The sequence below is a fragment of the Polyergus mexicanus genome, unplaced genomic scaffold (genome assembly GCF_030449975.1).
Source record: "Polyergus mexicanus isolate NDT 795.1 unplaced genomic scaffold, iyPolMexi1.0 SCAF_3, whole genome shotgun sequence".
Classification (NCBI taxonomy): Eukaryota; Metazoa; Arthropoda; class Insecta; order Hymenoptera; family Formicidae; genus Polyergus; species Polyergus mexicanus.
Genome location: NW_027223323.1, coordinates 13,013,269 through 13,035,757, shown reverse-complemented (window position 1 = coordinate 13,035,757; position 22,489 = coordinate 13,013,269). Strand labels below are relative to the sequence as shown.

General features: G+C 38.0%; 3 protein-coding genes across 10 annotated transcripts; 1 reads left to right on the top strand and 2 right to left on the bottom strand.

Moving 5' to 3' along the window:
• Window positions 1-770: 770 nt before the first annotated feature.
• LOC138932036 (mediator of RNA polymerase II transcription subunit 29-like) lies at window positions 771-3,160 on the bottom strand. 3 transcript variants are annotated; one of them, XM_070293507.1, is made up of 2 exons: window positions 2,744-3,160; window positions 771-1,826 (listed from the first exon to the last, which is right to left on the bottom strand). In XM_070293507.1, the coding sequence occupies exon 2, from the start codon at window positions 1,817-1,819 to the stop codon at window positions 1,205-1,207; it is 615 nt and encodes a 204-aa protein (XP_070149608.1). In that variant the 5' UTR covers window positions 1,820-1,826; window positions 2,744-3,160; the 3' UTR covers window positions 771-1,204. The 3 variants fall into 3 exon arrangements, with proteins under 3 accessions (XP_070149608.1, XP_070149606.1, XP_070149607.1); XM_070293505.1 differs by lacking the exon at window positions 2,744-3,160 and adding an exon at window positions 2,060-2,716 and having other exon boundaries at window positions 771-1,874; XM_070293506.1 differs by lacking the exon at window positions 2,744-3,160 and adding an exon at window positions 2,060-2,716.
• On the top strand, window positions 2,966-16,596 carry LOC138932030 (uncharacterized). 5 transcript variants are annotated; one of them, XR_011446725.1, is made up of 8 exons: window positions 2,966-3,415; window positions 4,351-4,767; window positions 5,103-5,562; window positions 5,676-5,833; window positions 5,950-6,117; window positions 6,238-6,789; window positions 15,391-15,691; window positions 15,984-16,593. XR_011446725.1 is itself a non-coding variant. In XM_070293497.1 (7 exons), exons 2-7 carry the CDS (start codon window positions 4,380-4,382, stop codon window positions 15,420-15,422), a joined length of 1,758 nt encoding a protein of 585 aa, XP_070149598.1. In that variant the 5' UTR covers window positions 2,966-3,415; window positions 4,351-4,379; the 3' UTR covers window positions 15,423-16,596. The 5 variants fall into 5 exon arrangements, 4 of the variants coding, with proteins under 4 accessions (XP_070149598.1, XP_070149595.1, XP_070149597.1 ...); XM_070293497.1 differs by having other exon boundaries at window positions 15,391-16,596; XM_070293494.1 differs by lacking the exons at window positions 15,391-15,691; window positions 15,984-16,593 and adding an exon at window positions 7,024-8,242 and having other exon boundaries at window positions 2,968-3,415.
• Nkd (naked cuticle) lies at window positions 14,278-22,127 on the bottom strand. 2 transcript variants are annotated; one of them, XM_070293501.1, is made up of 5 exons: window positions 21,523-22,127; window positions 17,254-17,477; window positions 15,949-16,410; window positions 15,317-15,618; window positions 14,278-15,108 (listed from the first exon to the last, which is right to left on the bottom strand). In XM_070293501.1, exons 1-5 carry the CDS (start codon window positions 21,527-21,529, stop codon window positions 14,445-14,447), a joined length of 1,659 nt encoding a protein of 552 aa, XP_070149602.1. In that variant the 5' UTR covers window positions 21,530-22,127; the 3' UTR covers window positions 14,278-14,444. The 2 variants fall into 2 exon arrangements, with proteins under 2 accessions (XP_070149602.1, XP_070149601.1); XM_070293500.1 differs by having other exon boundaries at window positions 14,279-15,108; window positions 21,285-22,127.
• Between the last annotated feature and the right edge of the window lie 362 nt (window positions 22,128-22,489).

Below are 22,489 nucleotides of genomic sequence, written 5' to 3'. Positions count from 1 at the left end.
ATAACGACACGGACGTTCGCGGACGGGGATCCGCGACGAAATCGTCGTCGAAAAATCCCGCGTACGTCCAATCGTCCGGATCGTTCGTCAAACGGATCACGTTCGCGTGTCCGTCGACGCGATATTCGGCCGCGAATGCGAACGCGCAGTGTTACAGAGCGCGATGAGAGGGCGTCCCCGGCTGCCATATTTAGAAGTAGACGTTACCATATTAGGGAAAGTTTGCCAAATATGGTGAACAGAGGTGGTCCTTCCTTTTCGAATAATCGCACGGCGCGCCGCACCGAAACACCAATCCAACTGACAGTAGCCGCATCCCGCACGCCTTTCCGAGCCCCCCTTCCCCTCCCCCGTCTGACAGAATCCCCCTGTATTCTCCCTCTGTACACGGCGACGTAAATATACATACATACATACATACATACATACATATATATATACATACGCGATCGCGCAAATCGCAGCGGCGCCGATCCCGAGAGCCGTGTGTCACGGATGTAAAATACGACTTTTTATCGTCGCCGTTATACGCGCGAATCGCATTAATCGTTTCGCCGCCGAGGGAAACTCCCTCCCTTAGGCGAAGGTCATTCGCGGAACTCTAATGAGACGTTAACGGCGTTAAGCTGTCACACGAAACGTTCGATACATCTCTCTCGGTAATTGACTACCTTGAGAGAGTATCCAATGATCTTTTCTCTACAACGATTTTCATCCTCGAGTACTCTGGTACATGGAATTTTTAAATTCCAATGCATTCGCAGTTGTCGACGAATGATCGATGTCTTATGTAAAAATATATATTACCTGGACAAAATACTTTTATAAATTAACTTGGACAGAATACTTTTATAAATTAAATCTGCAATATTAGATATAGTTTTCATATCTGTATCAACTTGAAGATATATATATGTTAGAATATACAATATTTTCTTACAAAATGCACTTCTCTCTCTCTTTCAAAATATACACACACACACACACACACACACACATATATATAATATCATACTATATATTAATTACATAATAAAAAGGTATATTTTACAATTTAAATATTTTATTAATAGCAATACTTATATATTTTAAAGAACTTATATTTATAAATTAGTATATAATTACAATCTTTACACTTTATTTCCCCTATGTTTTATATTTTCCTGAGCATTAAAAATATTTTTCTCTAAACAAATTCATGCAATTAAGATTGTTCTCCAGACGATATTGCACGAGCATGAGACATGAGAGCGTCGTGAATGTCTCGTGCATATGCCACTTGCGCGCGCACGGTCATCAAGAACTGTGGATAAGATAGCGCCGGTCCCTCTTGCGTACTCACTGTGTCGGTACGATTTGTTATAACAGACATTGGTAGATATCGTAGCGAGCTATTATTCTGCGATAGACACTCTACGGAGGTTTTCAGATGCAGTTCTATTTGATCGCAAATGGAGTAAAATTCTTCCATATGCTTGTTGAATCGATGATCAGGCTGATCTATACCCTTCATGGATCCTACATCGACCAAACTGTTTTGATGTAAGGTGTGCGCCGCGGTTTTGAGAGCTACGCCAAGAGATTCTCTTAAAGGTCCAACCAGGGATTTCACTTTAGATATGTTATCCAGTTTATCTTGGGTTTGCTGTTGCTGCTGCTGCTGTTGAACTTGTTGTTGCTGCTGCTGCTGTTGGACTTGTTGTTGTTGTTGCTGCTGCTGTTGCGCCTGCTGTTGATTCTGAGACATTTGAGGATTCACCGATTGTCCCATTTGTCCTACTCCCATAGCTCCCTGCTGTTGAATCGGTGGGATATTCATCTTGCTTCTATTAGAATGTAATCGTATATATAATTCACTTTCCTAAGAAAATATCCTAAAAAAATTAATATCAAGAGAATTAATTTAATTTTTAATACATAACAATTTGTATTACATCATTATATCAGACATGCATCTATTACTTTCGGTACTCAAATCATCTCCTTTAATAAAATTTAATTTATAGAAATATAATTTTATTAATTTGATAAAATATTATTGTTATTCCTTCTTACTGACCCTCGTAGATTGTTGAAAATTAGATAAGATTTGTCAATGTTTGTTTATGCAAGAATACACATACAGATATTACAGGTTAGGAGAGCTTTCGGAAACTGTCGACTTTGCGCATGGGCGGAAATGACAGAGTTGGCGCATGCGCATGACATTACCGTTTCGAAAGCAACGCAAATAAAAATATATTCGCTAAACTAAACTTCCTCTCAAAAATCAATGCAATTTCCGTTCACGGAGAAAGAGAGAGAGAGAGAGAGAGAGAGAGAGAGACGTAAAAAAACTTCCGTAAACTTATAATTCATGGTAAATGCAATTTATTCGATTATTACTTGATCGTTATTCAAACCGAACAATATATATATATATATATATATATATATATATACGATTATCGATAATGGCTGTGTCACTGCTCGCGTCCAATGAGTATTATTGGAGCATTCGAGCAGTGACCCTATAGAAAATTGGGGTTAGATTTAAAAAGAGACGTGTATATACTCGCGGGTGGATCTTCGTCTCCTTTTACATTATATGTATTATCTGAACTAAAAACATTAGAAATTTTCAATACACGGCGATATGCAGTTCCTAGGGGAAATGTTTCGGTTTTTATTTATGAATTTAAACAGTGAGATTAAAAATGATTAATGAATTACTTATCTTTTCTCCAATCCGTCAAATACTTACGAAGCCGATATTTTTGACCTACGATACTACAACAGCGTCAACCAATCGGCGAATCGGCTAAGATAAAGAGGGCGATCCATCCTTGTGTATATATCCTTTTCTACGAAACGCATCATTCTCCCCATCCTCGAAGGCTCGCTCGCGTTCGATGCGAATCGCCCTTTACCTTTAACGACGGCCAATCGGGACGCGCGGACGACAGGGAGCGAGTCGCGATTACGCATGGCGTCCGACGCCATCTAACGACTGGCATTCCTGCTCGCTCTCCCGTTGGTAAAATCAGGGGCCATCGTGTCGAAGAAAGCGCGGAACTCTCCCTCGCGGCTACGCTCCCGCTCTTTGCTTTTTGTTGGTCTCGAGGAGTTCGCGTGTCGCGTGTGCCCGCCCCCTCCCCCCCCATCTCCCGCCCTCGTTTCCTCGCGGTTAACAATCATCGTCATGGCGCGAGAGCGACGAGGGAAATGATAGACGCGCGACCGGGCTCACTGCGTCGTGCCGGCCAAGCGTAGTCCAGTGCGTACGGGCCTCTTAACCCGTGTGCGTTGGCACACACCGAGAGAGAGAGAGAGAGAGAGAGAGCGGTCAACCTCCCGGACGGGGGGACCCCACTTGGGCTTGTATTCCTATACGAACGGCTGCCACCCTCTCGCACCCCGCGCTGCGGATACACAGGTAATAGACGTCGCGAGGCCGTCGTTCTACACCGCCAGCTGCGTTTCCCCCGCGATGAAAATTCTCGCCCGTGTTTATGTTTACTCCTTTAATTACCCCCCTCCATCCCTCTCCTCTTTCTCTCTCTCTCTCTCTTTCTCTATGTCTCTCTCTCTCTCTCTCTCTCTCTCTCTCTCTCTCCTCACCGCTTATCCTCCCCCTCCCGCCCCTTCGTGTGTCCCGTACATCCCGCCTTTCTCGATTTTCTCGCTGCCTTTTCTTCGCCACGCACCCGATTTTCTCGGGTGCGTGTCCTCCGCCCCCGCGTTCGCGTCGTTCCTCGCGATTATCAGCGATTTATTAATGTATATCGCTCTCTTCTTTATTTACGCGGCGTTGTATCTACAATAAAATTGTTGATTGCTTAGTCTACTATGTAGGAATGTGCAGAAGAGAGTGGAGCGGTACAATGTGTGTACTCGCGATGATAATTGTGTTATATAAACTTTGTATTATCGTGTGATTTTTTTTGTTTCTTTTGTCTCTCAATTGCTCCGATATATTCACAAATAGCAATAGATACGAGATCCTTTTAACATATTCAGCTTAATTAGCAGAGTAATCGCGGATTAGCAAGTTGTAACTATACGAGTAATATTGCGTTACACACAAGTTGAAAATCTAGTATTTTTTGTATCGATTACAACTATACGATGCTGTTTAACTACATGCAATTGATATTATGTTATGACTAAACATGATTTGACGTATATAAGATGATTTAATTATAAAATGATTATTTTATTCACTGCTTTATACGCATCTATGCGTTATTAAATACATAATGATAAAGTAAAAGCCGCTCTTTCATTTTATATAAATAAATAGGAAAGATTAATTCTTTGATCGAATAATAGCTTATGTATTAATCTTAATATCAACAATATCTCGAATAGGAACATCGCCAACTTCTATCAGCTACTTCATGCTTCCCATGAATGCCATGGCACAGAAAGTGGTACCAGGATCAGAGTCCGGATCGATGAAACCCTTGACGGGAACCGGTCTGAGCTATGTTACCCTACAACCACCCAGTCAACCACTTAGTCTGGTACAGGATCATAGACCGTCAGTGTATCAGACACCACCATACATCGGTAGCAATATGGAGGAGCCTGAAACTGAAAAATTGATCCCAAACGGTGTGGAGATTACAAAGACGGAAACTGAGCAAGACATGCCTGCTGTTACAAAACAAAATGAATCTAATAGAAACAACAATTTAAGTCCTGAAAATCCTGCTCAAGAGCAACCGTGCGAAATACAACCGGAACAGGTTCTGACATCCTTAATGGATTTTCCATCGAGTACTCGTAAGTAACATATTACTTGCAAATGCGAGTAAACAAAAATTATTTTACTAGAAAGATATTACTTAACTACATTTTACAACTGTCAATAGAGTACTGTTTATTTTGTATTATAACTGTACATGTTGATGTGTATTTGTGTACTTTAATCGCTTTACAATATTGTAAGATAAAATTTGACATAATAAGTATGTAGGAGACAAAATATAATATAAATGATGAGCAAAGTATAAATTTAAAGTATAAAGACAAAATTTAAATTTAAACTTATATCGCGTACGAAGAAAGACAAAATGCAAAACTCATATTTATGTACAACATTAACTTTATTTTTATAGCGCTAAGCACACCGGCACAAAATAAAGTTGAAGAAAAAAAGGCTCCTGTAAATAATGGATCAAAAGAATCTGATGGCAAAGCTGTTAATACACCTGTACATATAAAACAATCTCCGCACAAACCAGAAGATGTACAAGCAAAGAATGAAGTTCCAAAGGCCAAACCTACAAATCAGAGTTTGAAAGTACCAAACGATAATGCTGCTGCAACATTAACTAGTACATATAAACCTGATGCAAAAGTCACTACCTCTCCAAAGACAACTAAACGAAAATCTAGAGAATTGAAAGACTTGAAAGCATCTGCTGCAGTTGCCGATGGAGCAAGTAAACCCAAGAGAAACCGGATTCAAACACAACCCTATCAAAGCCCATTACCAGAGATTGCTTTATTAGTCAAAAGCCTCAACAAGACTCCAAGTTCTAAAGCTGCTGATGATAAACTTATTGTATTTTACAAGTAAGCACACACAAACACATATATATTTTTCATCTTATAAAAAATCTTTAATTTAATACTTTTGCATTTGTTTTTTGTAAGCATAAATTGAGTAATTAAATCTTTATTGTTAGAAACGAATTTTTGGCTGTGAGGAATGCCGAGGGGAGCTTTTATGTCTGTCAAGCAATGCAAAATATCTATAAATCAAGCAGACGTATTCGCATACGTTGGCTATCTCAAGATAAAACCAATGGTGAATTCTATTCACCAGATTTCTATGATACCATAGGTATGATCAAATATTTGAATTTGTAACATTACTAATACATTCATGTGTTGTGTTAGAGGGATATGTAGCGTGTGTATTATTATTTATCTGTTTTAATTTTATCGTTTAATTTTCAGATTTTGATTGTATATTAACAAATCTGAATCTAAATAAAGTCGACAAGCATAAATTCTGGTTAACACGAATAGAGTTGCTACGTACAGAAAATATCTTGAAACGAGCTATCGATGTTGAGGCTGGAGTGTCTGAGAAACCTCGAGTTACGGAGGAGCATCCTGATGGATGTAAGTAATCTTGATAGTTCAAAATAATAATTAAATACTCTTAATAATTTTATTATGTGTATATGACACTATTTGTCTTAGACGGATAATATATAAATCATAATGTTGTTATTTTTCTAGTGGATTTATCCCTTTATAAAGATGAGTCGCAGTTGAAGAGAAGAAAAGGCTTGCATAACGAAAAGCCAAACCAGCGTAAAAAGTCTAAAAGAGCTGCAAGTTCCTCGGATGATGACGCGGACGAGGAAGAATCGGATCGAAATCGAAAAACGTCCAAGGCAACCCGCGCAAAGAAACGATCGGTTAATAAGGCATTGGCAATTGCCAAATCCGTTGCGAAAGGCACTAGCAGAGCAGAGAGAGCGCTCAATAGAAGCACAAAATCTGGCAATAGTTTAGGCAATGACATTGTTACTAATGCTGCTGTTACAACCACTGCTACCATCACCACCACTGTTAATACTGCTCCAGCGGTTGCTACTACTGCTATCGCTGCTGCTGCTGCTGCTACTAGTGTTACTACTACTAGTACAACCACTGTCAATCCCACCACCAATATTTCCGTGGCAGATGCCAAAAATAATGCAGAGTTGAAGAAACTAGACTTGAAAAAAAACGGCAAACAACAAAGTAACAATAGCATCAGGGGAATTCCAAGAACAAAACTCGGAGGTAAATAATTTTATATATGTACATATTTAAACGAATTATCTGTTTGTGCGTTATCTTTTTAAACATAGTTTATTGCGGAAACAAAATTTTATCAAAATTCTAGTTGTTTACAAGATTATAAAATATTGTAAGATACTTTTTAAAATAATCTATACTCTTGACACGGTATACATTCCATATGGTTATTAAATTGACCAAATAGAAACATCTTACTGACGCACAATCAATTTAAAGGTTCTGCTCAAGTTATACAACAAGCCAATAAAATGGCAGGGCGTCCGAAGCGCGTGGCCGCTACCACCGGCGTTCTCTCGAGCGAGGAGGCGCCTTCTCCAAGAAAGAAACCGCGCGGTCGAGCATAAAACTAACTTAACGTTGCTTTTTTATGCTATAGTTACAGCCGAGTCTGTATCGTAGGCAATATGTACGTGTGGTACACCTCTTGAAATTGCAATCAATTTGTTATGTAATATATACATATATACGGATTTCGAGATTCTTAAATGTATCATGTGTTGCGATAATATTATAGTTCAATGATACGGGATCAACGACTTGTGTCTCTGATTCGTCAAGTCGCATTTGAAAAAAAAAAAAAGAAAAGTTAAAAGTTAAAGATAAGGAAAAAAAAGACTCAGAGATTTATGCGAGCGATATTGTGATATCATACAAAATTTGTACATATCGTCTACGTCTCAGACTCCTTCAGGAGAAGAAAGTCATGGAATGTGTGGGAACGGTACCTTGAGTTGAGTAATAACTAATCTACAGGGTGTCACATACTAATGCACTCTTGCAATAGTCTATTTTTGATGTTGTGAGTGAACCGTACGTGATTCAGTTAATTTTAATGTACACTTTCCATTGGATATGATATATACACTATGTACAAATATACATGTGTGGGAGGGGTGGGAATTATATGTATCTGTAAAACAGAAAAAAAGAGAGAGAGAATAGGATACAGAAAAATGAAATGTAATATCGACAAAGAAAACGAGAACAATCTCGAGAGTTACCGATCTCCCGAGTTAATCTTCGATCGATCGGTAAAGGATCTCGAAGTACAATACATTACTGTACATTATGCTGAAACCTTGCTGTTAAAAAAATAGCATGCAAAAATGGTTCAGCGCCTATATAAAGACAGGCAGAGTAAAGTGCCCTGAATTGTCTCCTTGTCGAGTCAAGGATTCACGAAAGATTCGCGAATGGAAAGTAGCACGTTTTGCTTATAGTTTCTTGAATTTGCACTTGCGGCCCATCATTGTAAAATCGCAGGGTTCATATTAAACAAAGAGAGAGAGAGAGAGAGAGAACGAGCGAGAGAGTGGTGCCACATTATTACGATTTAGCCACATAGATGTAATTTTAGAAGAAGTGAATGAAACAGAGCACTTATTTAGAATACTAAGTCTTGAATCTAACTGTATAAATTTTTGATTTATTATGATGTACGTGTTAATTTTAATTTCGTCATTTATGATGTGACGAAGTGTATATTTAATAATATACGTTAGACGATTATGATTTAAATATACACACATACACATATATATATATATTTCGCGCAAAATTAAATTCATATATATATATTTTAATGTAACACATACATTTTATATCGCGTCGGCGTACATTCGTTGCGAAGAACGCAAACATATGTCAGCGTTTCTTTACGAGAAGGAGAGCCACATTTAAAATGTGCATTGTTTGTTTGTGTATTGTGTAATGTGACATATATATATATATATTTGTTTCCCCTCTTTTTTTACTCTATAACAGTATACAGTAGAAGTATATGAGAATCTTATTATAAAGCAGATAGATTATTTATAACGTTATACTATCGACAAGTTCGAGTACGAGCGAATGAGTGCTCGTACGTTGTCGATTACGCTAACGAGGACGCTAACGGGTTTCTTTTGATTAAGATTTCAATATCAGGATATGTGTAAACGTATTTTATACATCGGCCGTTAAGAATATTGACGTTTCCTTGCTTGATTTCGCCTAGACACGTGTACATAAAGCGATTAGATAATCAAAATTGTGCATACGAATGTAACCGGGAAAAGAGAGAATCTCTCTTGCGGTATTTTGAGAGTAAAATTACACGGGCGATCACGTTGCAATTTGCTTAGCACGTAATTTGCACCCGCGCTTTCCATTGATCGAGTAATAATGCAATCCTCGATATTCGCTTTTTATTTTTCGACGGGCGCTGTACATTGGCGAACGTCGAGTACAAACATGACTCGACTTCAAATATGCTGTTTAAGAAAAGAAAGAGGACACAAAAAGCCAAAAAAAAAAAAAAAAAAAAAAACTGGCATATCGACCTCCGTTCGAAAAAAAATAGGGTACGATATAATTATCATAACTAAATGATTAAGGTGGGTTTAATTCTTGAAAGGGGATACACGCGAGTGAGATATCAATCCTGTCGTATTTGGTCCATTGCATATTGTATTTGAGAAATATACGCATACTGTATAAATTTAGTGAAGGGTTCTAATATAACAATATCAGCACATACAGAAAACTCTACTTGCTCATATTATTATTATGGTTATTATTATTACTCGATTACGCTTTAGGGAGATGCTTACGCGCGTTTTTCTTTCTTTCTTTTTTCTCAAAACGAACGCGATCGTCAACAACAACGTGCAATCGGTAAATGCAATTACGTGTAATTGTCGGCGTATAAGGCATGTACGATAAACTCGTCTCATTAATTTACGCAGCTTCTATCGAGGAGAAATCACACATGTTCTTTATATATATATATATATAATAGTCCCCCTGACTTTATTAGAATATAATACGATTAAGATATGTTTAATGAAATATAATTCAAGTACGAAACGTTGCGCGAGAAATGATTTTTCCCAATTATAGATATAATTCATTTGCCGAATTCCTACGTGGATTCCACGTAGAATACGATAATTTCGTCCTAAGGTCGTATCCCCGATAACTCTTACACATAGATAAGAACGAACGTATCTATCATCGATCGGATTTGACATTGTTTGTCGCGCGCTCGCATCTGAAACTATAAGAAAAGCATTAAAAGTAAATTCTGTAAATCGATTAGGAGAGCATTTTTGACTCGCGTAACGATTAAGTGTCTTAACATTAGCTTTTATTAGATATTACATATTAAATATAAGCGCTTAGGAAGCTGATTTGCTAAGGTAATCAAATAATCCAACTGTACGATGTATATAATATCCGTTGACATATATCGATTATGGTATATGTATATGTAGGATTATAAGTGAGTCATTTTTCTCTCTCGCACCGTTTTGCGTCTTTATTTTTTTTTATTAATTTTTTTTTCTGTCCATTCTCTGTTACTGTAGCGACAATTTCAAGTACAACGTGTACATATACATAACTTGTTCGGACTCCCACGAGAGCGGATCGGCGATAGGTTTGCGATAGTTTCTTCGTAAACGGGGGCGATTCTTTTTCTTTCGCTCTCGATCGCGGTAAGAAAATTTTTATATATAAGCGAGCACGTGCGCGTAATTCTCCTTCTTTTTCTTTCTCTAGTTTTAGCTTGTATCTTGCGTCTCTTGCGATTCCATCCGCGATAAAGAGCGCGGGATTGTATTATGAACTCTGTCATGCGCGAATATGCCTCGATTATACCGATCCTTTGACTTTTAAGTCATTCGTTGATTCCGAGACAATCAGAGATCTCTTAGTTTCTCAAATTTATTTTTATTGATCAAAATTATATTGTAATTTTAATAATTTTATTTTTACTTAGTATTGCGGGATTGTAATAATTTTTTTTTTTTAATTGTGTGCAATTTTTTAAAAAGATATGAGTGTGATAAGGACATACGATACATGATAGAGTTAATAATTTTCGAGAGGTCGAAGAAAGGGAAGGGATACTGCTAAAAATGTGAAAAAACGATGTATAATTATATAACCGATTAATTCATCAGTTTTTTTTTTTTTTTTTTTTTTTTTTTTTTTGCGCTTTTGTATCCAGTTTTGCCTGGTTGATGCAATTTTCGCGCGTCTCGTGCTATTTCAACTGGCGAACTTAAAGTATGTTTGTAAAGAAAGAAACGTCCTCTCCTTTCCCACCCACCCCCCACCCCCACCGCCTCCCTCCCCGGAGAGGAGTTTCTTCATCTCTGATTTCGACGAGAGTTGATTTATCTCTTCTTGTAGGATAATCGTAACAATAAGAGATAAGCATTTTACGACCGATCCGATTTCTCGGACACTAAAGGGTGAGATATGTATTTACTCTTCACGCAGTTCACGCTCTCTCGATGGTAAGTCGAAAATTTAACGCAGATACACAAAAGTGTTTTTTGTACAAAGGTCATTTGGTTATGTATGTATAATAAAGTGACGTCCAGAAATATTGCGTGCAACAATTCTTTCGAAGCTAAAGCGATATTTGACGACGCGTCCCTCGAATCGTTTTCTTTTCTTTTTTTTTTAAATTTCTATCACCCAATCTCTTGTGGAATTTAAGAATTTCAATTTCGCGAAAAAAAAATCATCGGGAACGATATATTACACTTGGGAAAAAAATCACGAATTTGATATTCATTTTCCTCGCGTGTATATACAAAATGACGTTTCTCATCAAGTCAATTTTTTTTATCGCTTTATTTCTATTGTAATTGAGCGGAGAAAACGAGTTAATTTCAAATTTAAAAAATTCTAATGATTTCCAGGATATTATTATGCAAATATTATGCATTCGATAGATAAATACGAGTGATATAATGTATAAAAACATGTTTTAATAAATATCAATAGAAAAAAAGTTACAGAAAATATCTACACAAATATATATATATATATCAATATATAAAATTACATGATTCGCAACATAATATTATCGAAGACCCTTACATATTTGTCTCTCTCTTTCTCTCTCAGTGTATCTAATCTTAATATTAGTTGCATTTAATATTAATTGCGCTAATACGCGCGCTAAAGGTAATCGTAATACTTTTTTCTCCTTGTTGATCGAGAGATATTGTCGACATTCACGCATAACTCGCGTCCACACGCGTTACATCGCGCGCGTGTTACCGGTGATAAATAATCGCCGTTTCAATAACTGTAACAACGATCTCCCAAGTTCTCGCAACGAGTTTTACAATAGCAAAATGACGCGCGAATCTTAATAATACAGTTTAATGTCCAATACGGGACGAACTTGACTCTTGACTCACATATGTAGTAAAAAGATGAGGTTTTCAGAAAGAAGACCAAAATGTTCGCAAGTAATTGTAGATTACAAGGCACTAGAATAAGAATTTCAATGGTCACTCTCTTTCTGTATATCCATCGTACTTTGCGGATGAACGATAGAACTTCATTTGTCGTAATTTAGGACTAGCGAGATATACACGGCTTATTCCGAGACATTATTCTTGAAAATGTCAGATTTTTCTCAGCGCGAAAGCGTTCAGATAAATTCTTTGTCGCAAGTTTTTCAATTTTCAACGCTATATCTTTATAACTCTATACACACCTTGAATTGAAATCTTATTAAAGTTTAATCGCACGCGTGAAATTAATCGTAGAATATCGTCTTGTCTTCTTCTAAAGCCTAATTAAAAATTTTGTTTTATTTCCTACACATGTGCCTCGGTATATTTCCGCCGAAGAGGAGTATTTTAAAATGATGGAACAATCCGCTTGCGCGACAAACGTATAAGAACGCTCTGTATATATACGAGAGAATGAAACATTTCTTTACCGAAAAAATTCCATGTATATAACCAGGTATATAAATATGAAACTGGAATTTTTGTATAGAAAATACAAGTTTATTGTATGTTTATATGAAAATGATAAAAAATATTTTATTCGAAGTATTGCCCATTGCTAGCTATACATTTTTCCCATCTCTCTGACAATTTGTGGATGCCATGCCAAAAAAACTGTTGTTCCTTTGAGGCAAACCAGTCATCGAGCCATTTTCGTACATTTTCGTAAGAAGTGAAGCGCTGCTCACAACAAGTGCGTGTCCCATCGATGCAAATAAGTAGTTAATCGGATGGAGCCAAGTCTGGTGAGTAAGCCGCATGCGAAAGTATTTCCCAACTAAACGCCTCAATCGTTTCCTTGACCGGTTTTGTTCTGTGTCATGGTGCATTATCATGAAGCAAAATCACTTTGCGTTGCCTTTTTTGATATTCTGGTCGTTTTTCACGCAAAGCTTGATTCAAATCGATCATTTGTTGTCGGTAGCGTTCAGTATTAACGGTTTCGCCAGGTTTTAGCAGCTCATAATAGATCACACCCTTCTTCCACGTTCTTCGTTTCTCACGACAAAATCGCCACTTTTGAATTTTTTAAACCACTCAAAGCACTGTGATTTACCAAGAGCATGCTCACCGTAAGCTTCGACAAGCATTCGATGCGATTCTGCAGCAGTTTTCTTCAAATGGTAACAGAAAATCAATGCTGTCCGCAAATCGTAGTTTCTAGATACAAAATTCGACATGTTCAACGCTATTAAAAACTATGCTGTTGTATGAAACTTGTATTGTTGTGAGTTGAAAATCTTTATCAGATATCAGATGACGCGGTTTGACGGTAACTACATTGACAGCTAGGGCCATTTATGGGCAAATTCCGGTTTCATATTTATATACTTGGTATTCGCTAGAAAATATATTATATAATACAAGCACCATTAAACTTGCGCCCGAGGAATATTACGTTCGGCGAAGAGAATTATATCAATCTCTGATTACAGGAACATTCGTACGAGAGACCGTGTGTTTCGAACTGCTTTGCTTTTTTTATAATCATTACGACTTTAGACCGTTTGTTTCTCTTAATCGTATTGTATACTGAAGGAAGGATTCTCTTTGGGATACTTTATGTACAACGATGGGTAGCCGTAGTTTACCGTCAGTTTGTGTGTGAAAAGGAACGTCTGCATTTTTCTTTTCCGAGTAAAAATGTAATTTTTACTCCTACAACACATGCGAAATATTCCCACGTATGTATCCTGAAATGCATTTGTCTCATCGTAGATCAATTGTAAGCCTGAGATCTTTTATAGTAACTATACCTTTGCTCAAGGAAAAACTCGCGCAAATAGTACATTTAATTCGCACACGTCCTCCCCAATAATTTTAAACAAATTGCGCATCATCATTTGCTATATAGAAAAGTATAAAGAAATTTCTCATGTTGTCTAGATGATGCTTTTAAATTTACATAACAAAGGCAATATCGAAGAACATCGCAATATGCCGTATTTTTCGATAAAAGACGGAGGGAGGGGGAACTCAGTCGTTTATATTAGAATAAAAACACGTGATGACGCATCACCATTATTCGCGTATGAACACTAGGAATATAAATATATAATCGAACGATGCGATATACATATACAAATTACACAGTTTGTCTTGTACAAAAAAAACAAACTGGAGATTCAATGAATAATTTATATACCGAGGACGCATACGATATTTTTAAATAATTTATAGCGACTAATATATATATATGAGCTCGAAAATAAAACGTCTTACGACGCTATTTGAAAAATATTAAATTATCTCCAGGATATCAAAATAATAGCAAGATAAAGCTTTTCCAAAAATCTGAGACGTTTAAAATAGAAAAAGACTTTACGTGATCGTCAATTAGACCAGAGCCTCGGCGTGATAGTGATGATAATGATGGTGTATATGCTCATGAACATGCCTACGGCTGGACGTGGCCGCCACCGCGTTCTGCGAGAATTCGCGTTCAAGCCAACGCACGACCTGCGCCATCGCTCTGGCCTGGTCTTGCTCTCGCGTTGCATGCTTCAGCTGATGCTTCTTGGATCTACCGCACTGTTGCGAAGGAACGAACTGTGCATCGTTGCGCTGTAAATTGTTGTGATTATTGGTAATTGTCTGATGATTGGCAGTTTGCTGATTGTTGTTGGGCATGAGATTAACGATGTTGCGGTGGGTTGTGTTGCTGGCAGTCGTGTTTTGCGGCGTATCGTTGTAGACTATTGTCGTCGGTGCGACGTTACGATTCAGCATCGGCTGGTACGTCGTCTGGGAGGAATGTACCGCGTTATTCCTCGGTGTCGTGTGCCGTGTTTTCCTGAGATTCGCCGTCCGCGATTTCGCCGATGTTTTGGGAAACGGCGCGGAATGATGAGTTGTTGCGCTTTCCCGGATCGGTTTGTGGTAGTTGGTAGTCGCTTGACGAGGCTCCGCAGATGCTTGACAGTCTTGGTTATTGTGATTCGAGGTTCCTAGATGGGGACTATGAGACGGAATGCGCGGTTGCTCGTTTTGATGCCGTTTCCTGCAGATAAAATAATAAACTCTGTCTATAACCATCGGTTGACATCTTTATGATCTTTTATGGAGTTTGAAAGTATTCCTCTACGAATAATAAATTCTCAAGAATATTAAGAGATTATCCCAATGTTAATTATCTATCCGACAAAAGTTAATAAATTTTCATAATTTAATAATGAATTTCATGCTGTAATTTGATAAAACTGATGAACCTTGATGTGTGAAAACTGAGATTATTTTTTTCCATGTTAGCCTGAATAATCTCTAATAATTGTTGTCTTTGCAGAGCACCACTGCGTTTCCTCTGATTCGTCGTAAGAAGAGGCGTTAATGGTGAGAACGCGGGAGAAGTGTCACTATCGTCGCTCACATCACCCTCCGAGCTGTTTGAATAGGGAGATGGTAAATGGGGCACCGGACCGACTCTTCTGCGCAGCTCTTCCTGCTGCACTCGATTTGCACGGGTATTATCGTCCTCGTCCTCGCTGTGGGTCTCCACTTCTTTTCGCTCAGTCTACGACGAAAACGATAATGGATAAAACAGACATAAAAATGACGCGACGACCAAGTTTCTCGGATAAGATGACGTAAGAATTTATTTCTAATAGATAAGATGATAAGAAATACATAGGAAAAGATATCTCGATAAAATATTCAATCTATAAAAATATTTGGTAAATGATTAAGAAAAAGAAAATCTCTTTGTGCGTGGAGAGGCGCCCATTTATATTTACCTTATATACTCAACGAGATTGGCATCTCGTCGTCGGCTCGCGAGACAGTCGGCCAATTTATTATACATATACGTATGTACGTGGGCATACGAGGAATGTAGGTCTCTCACCTGACAACGATACCGCGTCGCTCTCCTCCTTCTAGGAACTCTGCTCGCGCAATGCCGGGCGGTGACACGCGTCGGGGCGGCGGTTGCATGGCCGCACGGGATGGCGTGCTTCAAATGGCAACAGGACGACGAGGCGTGCTGCTGCTGGCCACCGGGCAACGTCGTCGTCTGCGACGTTTGCGTGGCATTTGCGAAACAAGCGCCGGTGGCGGGATTGCGGGGCGTCTGGCTGCTGCTGCTGCTGGTCCGCTGATCCGGGGACACCGTCAGCTTCACCTTGATCGTCTTACTGCCGCACGGCGGTACTTGAATCGAGGCGCCCAGCGTATCGTAGATGGTGGTCACCAGGCCGGCTATGTCGTCCTTCGTGATCTTCCCGTGGCCGTCGAAGTCGTACAGGGTGAAAGAGAACTCCTGTCGCCTCCTGTCACCTTCCGCGACCGACACGTCGCATTCGAATTCCTGTAACAAGAACGGAATCAGATTATACTCAAGCGACTCAAAACTGAGATCGAGTGGTTTAAAAAAAAAAAATAATAATAATAATAAAATAAACTACAATAGATAAAACGTAATTTGTAGTTGGTAATTTTACGGATAATAGAAAGTATTGAAAAAAGATCTTGATAAAGAGCAAATAGCTTGTGAGTTGTAAATATAACATAATAAATATTATCATATTTTTCGTTTAGACGTTTGTATAAGAATGATGAAATTTCTTAAGAACTTTCATCGACTATAATTGATAATAACTATTGGTTATTATTAATTATTTCGAAAGCATTGAAAAATCTTATTAAAATCAAAAGTGCAATTTATCACAATTTAAAAAGTTGCATTTACATCATTTTCAAAGAATAAACGGGTACGTTTTCTGTTATAAAATAATCAGTCTTACATGCGTAGGAAATTTGTTAAAAATATTAGACAAGTTATATAGATAAATGAAAGGAATATAAGTTGTATGTGTGTCGTTACAAAAATATTGACAGTAATATTGACATCATACAAAAAATGAAAAAGGAGAAAATAAATATTGAACTATAAAATACTTATCAAACAATTGTGACAAATTAATATAATATTTTATACATATATATTAATATAATATATTTATATAATATATTTTATACATTAATATAATATTTTGTGTGTGTGTGTGTGTGTGTGTCCTCGAGTAATTACGCGACGTGTCGTTTGCTACAAATCTCCATCTTCTCTCTCTCTCTCTCTCTCTCTCTCTCTCTCTCTCTCTCTCTCTCTCTCTCTCTTCCCTATCGAGATATATAAATTAAAATATTTCACCTCGAAACTAAGTTGTTTCGTTGTACCGCAAGTAGGCTGTTCGTCATTACCGGTAGGTCCTGCTGCAGGTACGCTCGGGCCATCAACCCCTACCTGCGGCGGCTCCGCGGCAGAAATTAAAGTCGGTTGCGACTCCGTCGTCGGCGGTGACGAGACGTTGCAGGTCGTCGGGACCCCCGTCAGCAAGTCCTCGGAATCGCTACCTTCCGTGTTAGTTCCCACAACTGCGAGCAAACAATAGAAAGGCTCATTATGCAAGGGCACTATTCCCAGAACTTTATTCGATTTACGTCATCGTATTTTTGCGCTTTTCGTCTTTCTTTCTTTTTTCTTCTTTTGCAACTAGAATCGGGGGGATTTTTTTTTTTTTTTTTTTTTTTTTATGTTTCACACAAGACGATGCAACGTGCGATCGGAAAGCCATTTCGCTCGCGCGATTTTAGCTTCATGCGAAAGAGGGAGGGAGTGAATAAAAGGCGGCATTTGACACGAGATGTGCCGGCACATCCGCACCCGTGGCGTGTTTGGCGCAGGGGCGATATTTTTACCGCTTCTCTGCACGCCGCCGCTCGTACGGTGTTCTGTTGAGGGGTGGGGGATGGGGGGGGGGGGTGAGGAAACCTTTCGTAAGCTAGTAACCGGAAAAGCAGCTGGAGCTCTAGCCAGTCGAATTTTGATGCCGATCTTTCGCGTATCCCAAGGTTGCAGAAATTGAAACTTCGAATAACACAATTTCTATAGTAACTTTTATTTATAGTTCTACTTACAAGTTTCTATATTTTTCTACAATCTCAATTTATATTATTCTTTATTTCCTTTTTAATTTCAATTTATTCTCAATGATAAACTTTTATATATTTACAAGCAAACTGCATAAGCCATTTTTACGCGACGTAAAAAGACGTACGAAAGAATTTAATGTCAAATCGCGTTTTAAATTCGCGTGCCGACACGTTACCTTGAATAGCTTTTTATATATATATATATATATATATATTCCGTATTGTAAGCTTTGGTTTTATCGCCGACCATTGTGTAATGGGTCATAAACTCGTCCCACCTAACGGGTACAGAGCACGGATGTACCATACGTACGATAAACGTAGTTGTTAAACTCGAATGCGGACGAATATATGCGTGTATTGTATGTGCGTGCGTGTTAAGTGCAACGCACAAACTTGCCCACGAAATTTGATACTCGCGTGTTATAAATTATTACCAAAGTAGAAAACTAACGAATATCCGCGATATATCATTCTCAGAAGTTGCAGCAACTCCATGACTTCAAGATACTCTATGTACTATGAAATACTTGATAAATATCTGTGTGTAATTTTTTTTTTTTTTTTAATATTGTATTTTATATCAAGATTTTTTTTATTAGGATATAACAATCGGATATAAGAGTGAAAATTAGATTATAACGATATTTTCGTTATATGCATATTGGCCAAGTGATAAATAGTGAGTGAAAGAGCAAAATGCGCAAAAGATATATATGCGAAAAATATATTATATTGAAAATACGGAAAGAAATAGGGGTGTCGATGATATGAAGAATCGATCGATTGTTCTAGAAAATTCACATTAAATTATTTTAATAACTAATCATGCAATTATTACAAAAATGAGCGATATCGAGATTCGTATACGTCGAAATATAAGAAAATGAAAAAAAAAATTGAAAATTAAATTAATAGATATTATTTAAAAAAGTTTATATGTAAGAAATATTTAATTATATATATATATAAATTTTATTATCAAAAACGCACATAACTTCCGTATTATTTTCAACGTTACGTTATACAAGACAAACGGTAGATTTGTAGACATGGGTCAAAAAGCCAAGAAAAATGTAAGTATGACGTGAACACCACGTGGCATTCCACTTCTATAGTATTTTAGCATTATTCTGATGACGGTCGTTCTTTCGCGGCAGGATACGATTGATTGTATAGGCGCCACTCGAACTCGGCGATTACTTTTTTCTTTCCCCCCCGTTCCCCTCGTCTCTTCGTTTCCCGCCATTCTTTAAGAACTTTCCTGATTTTTTTCAAAGGTATATTTTTAAATTCTTCTCCTTATTGTAATAATTTTGAAAGAGGGCGAAACATTTTTATTCGTATAAATCGTATAGCATTCTTTTTTATAAGGCGATCTTGTCAGTGTTATATTTATGTGTGACAATTGTTCTCGCAATTAAATTGCGTCTTCTCATCGTCGCGAACAAGTATATTGTGTCATCGCTAAAGTAATCGCGTTCAAAGACGTTGTATATAAACACGATGCATATTATAATAACAGCTATATAGTTGCGTATAAATAATTTTAATTTTTAGAAAAATACCGCACGCGTGATTCTGTCGATCAGCTGATTCTGTCAAACGTCGTTTAACGGAACGGGAGAGAAATGAAAACTGTAATTTATCGATATTCGATCCCGTTTCATCTTTGTTTCGTATCTACCGCTGTTATTTATAAGTGAAACGGTAATCTATTTCTCTTCCAAGAACTGTCTCGTAAATTTTTCCGGCGTCTCGTCAAGGTCGAAAGCTAGACCGACAATACGAGCGAATGACTTTCGGCATGAAAGCTCGAGCGCAACCAGATGTCGGTCAGATGTAAAGCTTTCTAAAGTGTCAGGTAAAAAGAATCGCTCGTACGAGAAATGGTGAGGATGACTCACAAAGCGAAGCGAGGCAACGCTATACAATTCGATATTATCTTCCCCTCGATAAGTTTATCCATATAAACGATATAAAGATATCGCGTATTTTTCACATGTAAAGATTTTTTTTTTTTCCCCCTTACAAGTGAAACGAAGCCAATAACGAAATTTTTTCTTTAATATGATTTAACTAGAGATTTATTAACAGCAGGGTGTGTGTCTATTCTCATCTTGTAAACAAATTTCTTGAAGGTTCCTTTTGATTTTTCAGATATCTTTATTCAAAATACCAGATTAAGAGAAAAATCATAATAAAGAATATGTATAGCATATTCAATATTTCGTTAAGACATTGAATATATAAACAGAAACACATATACACATGGAGATATATATTTATAATCAGGGTTGGGTATATTAATATTTTTTTTTTTTTAACTAAAGTTAAGTTTAAAGTTAATGACCCAAAAATTAACTAAGTTAAAATTAAGTTAAAAAATTATTAACTCAAAATTAAAAGTTAATTCTTTAGCGAATCGGCACACATTCGACAAACTTATTGTACGACAAATGAAATAATTGCATTACGATCAATCATTTTCACACGACTTTAATATTGATGTAATTATTAATGTAATTATTTTAATTAATGTAATTATTAATTTTTATTATTTCAACTTATATATATATAAAAAAAAAGATCAATAAATTTACGTTAATGCATTTAAGAATAACTAGTTTAAGTTAAAAGTTGACACGTTTGAAATTAATTAAAAATAATTATTTTAATTAATGTAATAATTAATTTTTATTATTTCAACTTAATATATATACATATATATATATAAAAGGGTTAATAAATTTACGTAAATGCATTTAAGAATAACTAGTTTAAGTTAAAAGTTAACATAGTTTAAGATTAATTAAAAGTTATTAATTTTTCAACTTTTTAACTTGACTTTTAATTGTTTAACTAGTTACTACCCAATCCTGTTTATAATACATTTTAAAGAGACATAATTCATCGCTTATTGACAAATTGTCGACTGTTTACAATATAAAGATCAAAATTATCAAAAAAAAAAAAGAATTAAAAAAAAATTCCTCGAATTCCAAATTAAAATTCCATTGATCCCCCAATTTTTCCAGGTAAAAAAGATGCAGATTTGTCGAAGGAACAGACATCCTGTATTAAGATTAAAGATTCTGCTATATCGTAGTATGAGAATTTAACGGAAGTAAACATTCTCTTTCTCGCGACTCCGATTTAAATAACATTCTTCTTTCTCTTCGACGAATCTCGATATCGCTGCGGAAAGAAGGGCATGCGTTCTCCAGAAGAGGCAGAAGGAATCATTACCAGAAAAGGGTCTGTAGCCGGCGAGGAACCTTGCTCGCCACCACTTTACCAATCCGGTAGCCATGGGACGTGCTTCATACGTGCGTGCTTGCGTACGTGCGTGCGATCGTTTGTTCTTTCGTGCGTGCGTGCGTGCGTGCGTGCGTGCGTATGATCGGCGTGCGTGATCCCTCCGCGCTTCGTTCCCTCGTAAACCCGACACGTCGAACGACACTTTGTTCCACCGTCAGTTACTAACACGCCATGAATCTGGACGCGCGCGAGATATCCACGCTGTATTCTCTCGATCAGATTGATTAGTAGGGCTCCCCGTGTATTAAAGGACTCTCCCCGCGCCTTGGTCGATCTGTCACTGACCGAGAACAATATACGCAACACGCAGAAATGCACACACGAACAAAAATGCGGTCCTCCTCTTTACGTACGCACCATTGACATTCCGAGCGAGCGCTCGCTTTACGAGAGACGAACGCCGCCGTCGTTGCTGCACTCACGCACCGCACACACGTGCTCGTGACTGTCAATGGCGGAGCCCGCCGAGCGAGCGGGGAGACCCGGGGCGAGAATAATATCGGGCTTTCCCGGACCCGCGGACTTTTTACGGCACTCGTTCGGGAATGTCGCGCGGAAGGAGCGTGCGTTTTCTTCGCTCGCGCATCGGAGGCGAAACGGAAATCTTGGTCTTCTCCCTCGTAACGGACGCGAAGGCCCGCTTCCTCTCGCGGCTCGGACACGACTACTACGGACGCTCGCCTAAAAGCGCGTTCCCCGTAATTTCCTACCCGCCATCACCACCACCACCATACCATCACCACCACCACCACCATACCATCACCACCATCACAGCGGTGGCACCATCGTTGCAGTAGCCCACCACCGTACGATCGCGCGGGGCCAGGCAGGCATATGGCCAAGCCAGAGAGCCCGCGTTCGTGTCAGTGTCGGAGGCCGAGGATACGGCCGTATCCCGATGGTAGGGAGGCGCGGCGACTCTTCTTCTTCTTCTTCTTCTTCTTCTCTCGCAGCATCCTCTCGCCGGTTCTCTTATTTTCTCCTTCTCCTTTGCATACCCGTTTGCCGGAGAGCGCGCGAGCGCGCTGTCCTCCTCCGAAAAGCGCACCGTAAGCAAGCCCGATTTACACGACCTAGAATTCTAACGGTTTCGTACACTTTCTCGTATCCGTATATAATCGTAGACACGCGCA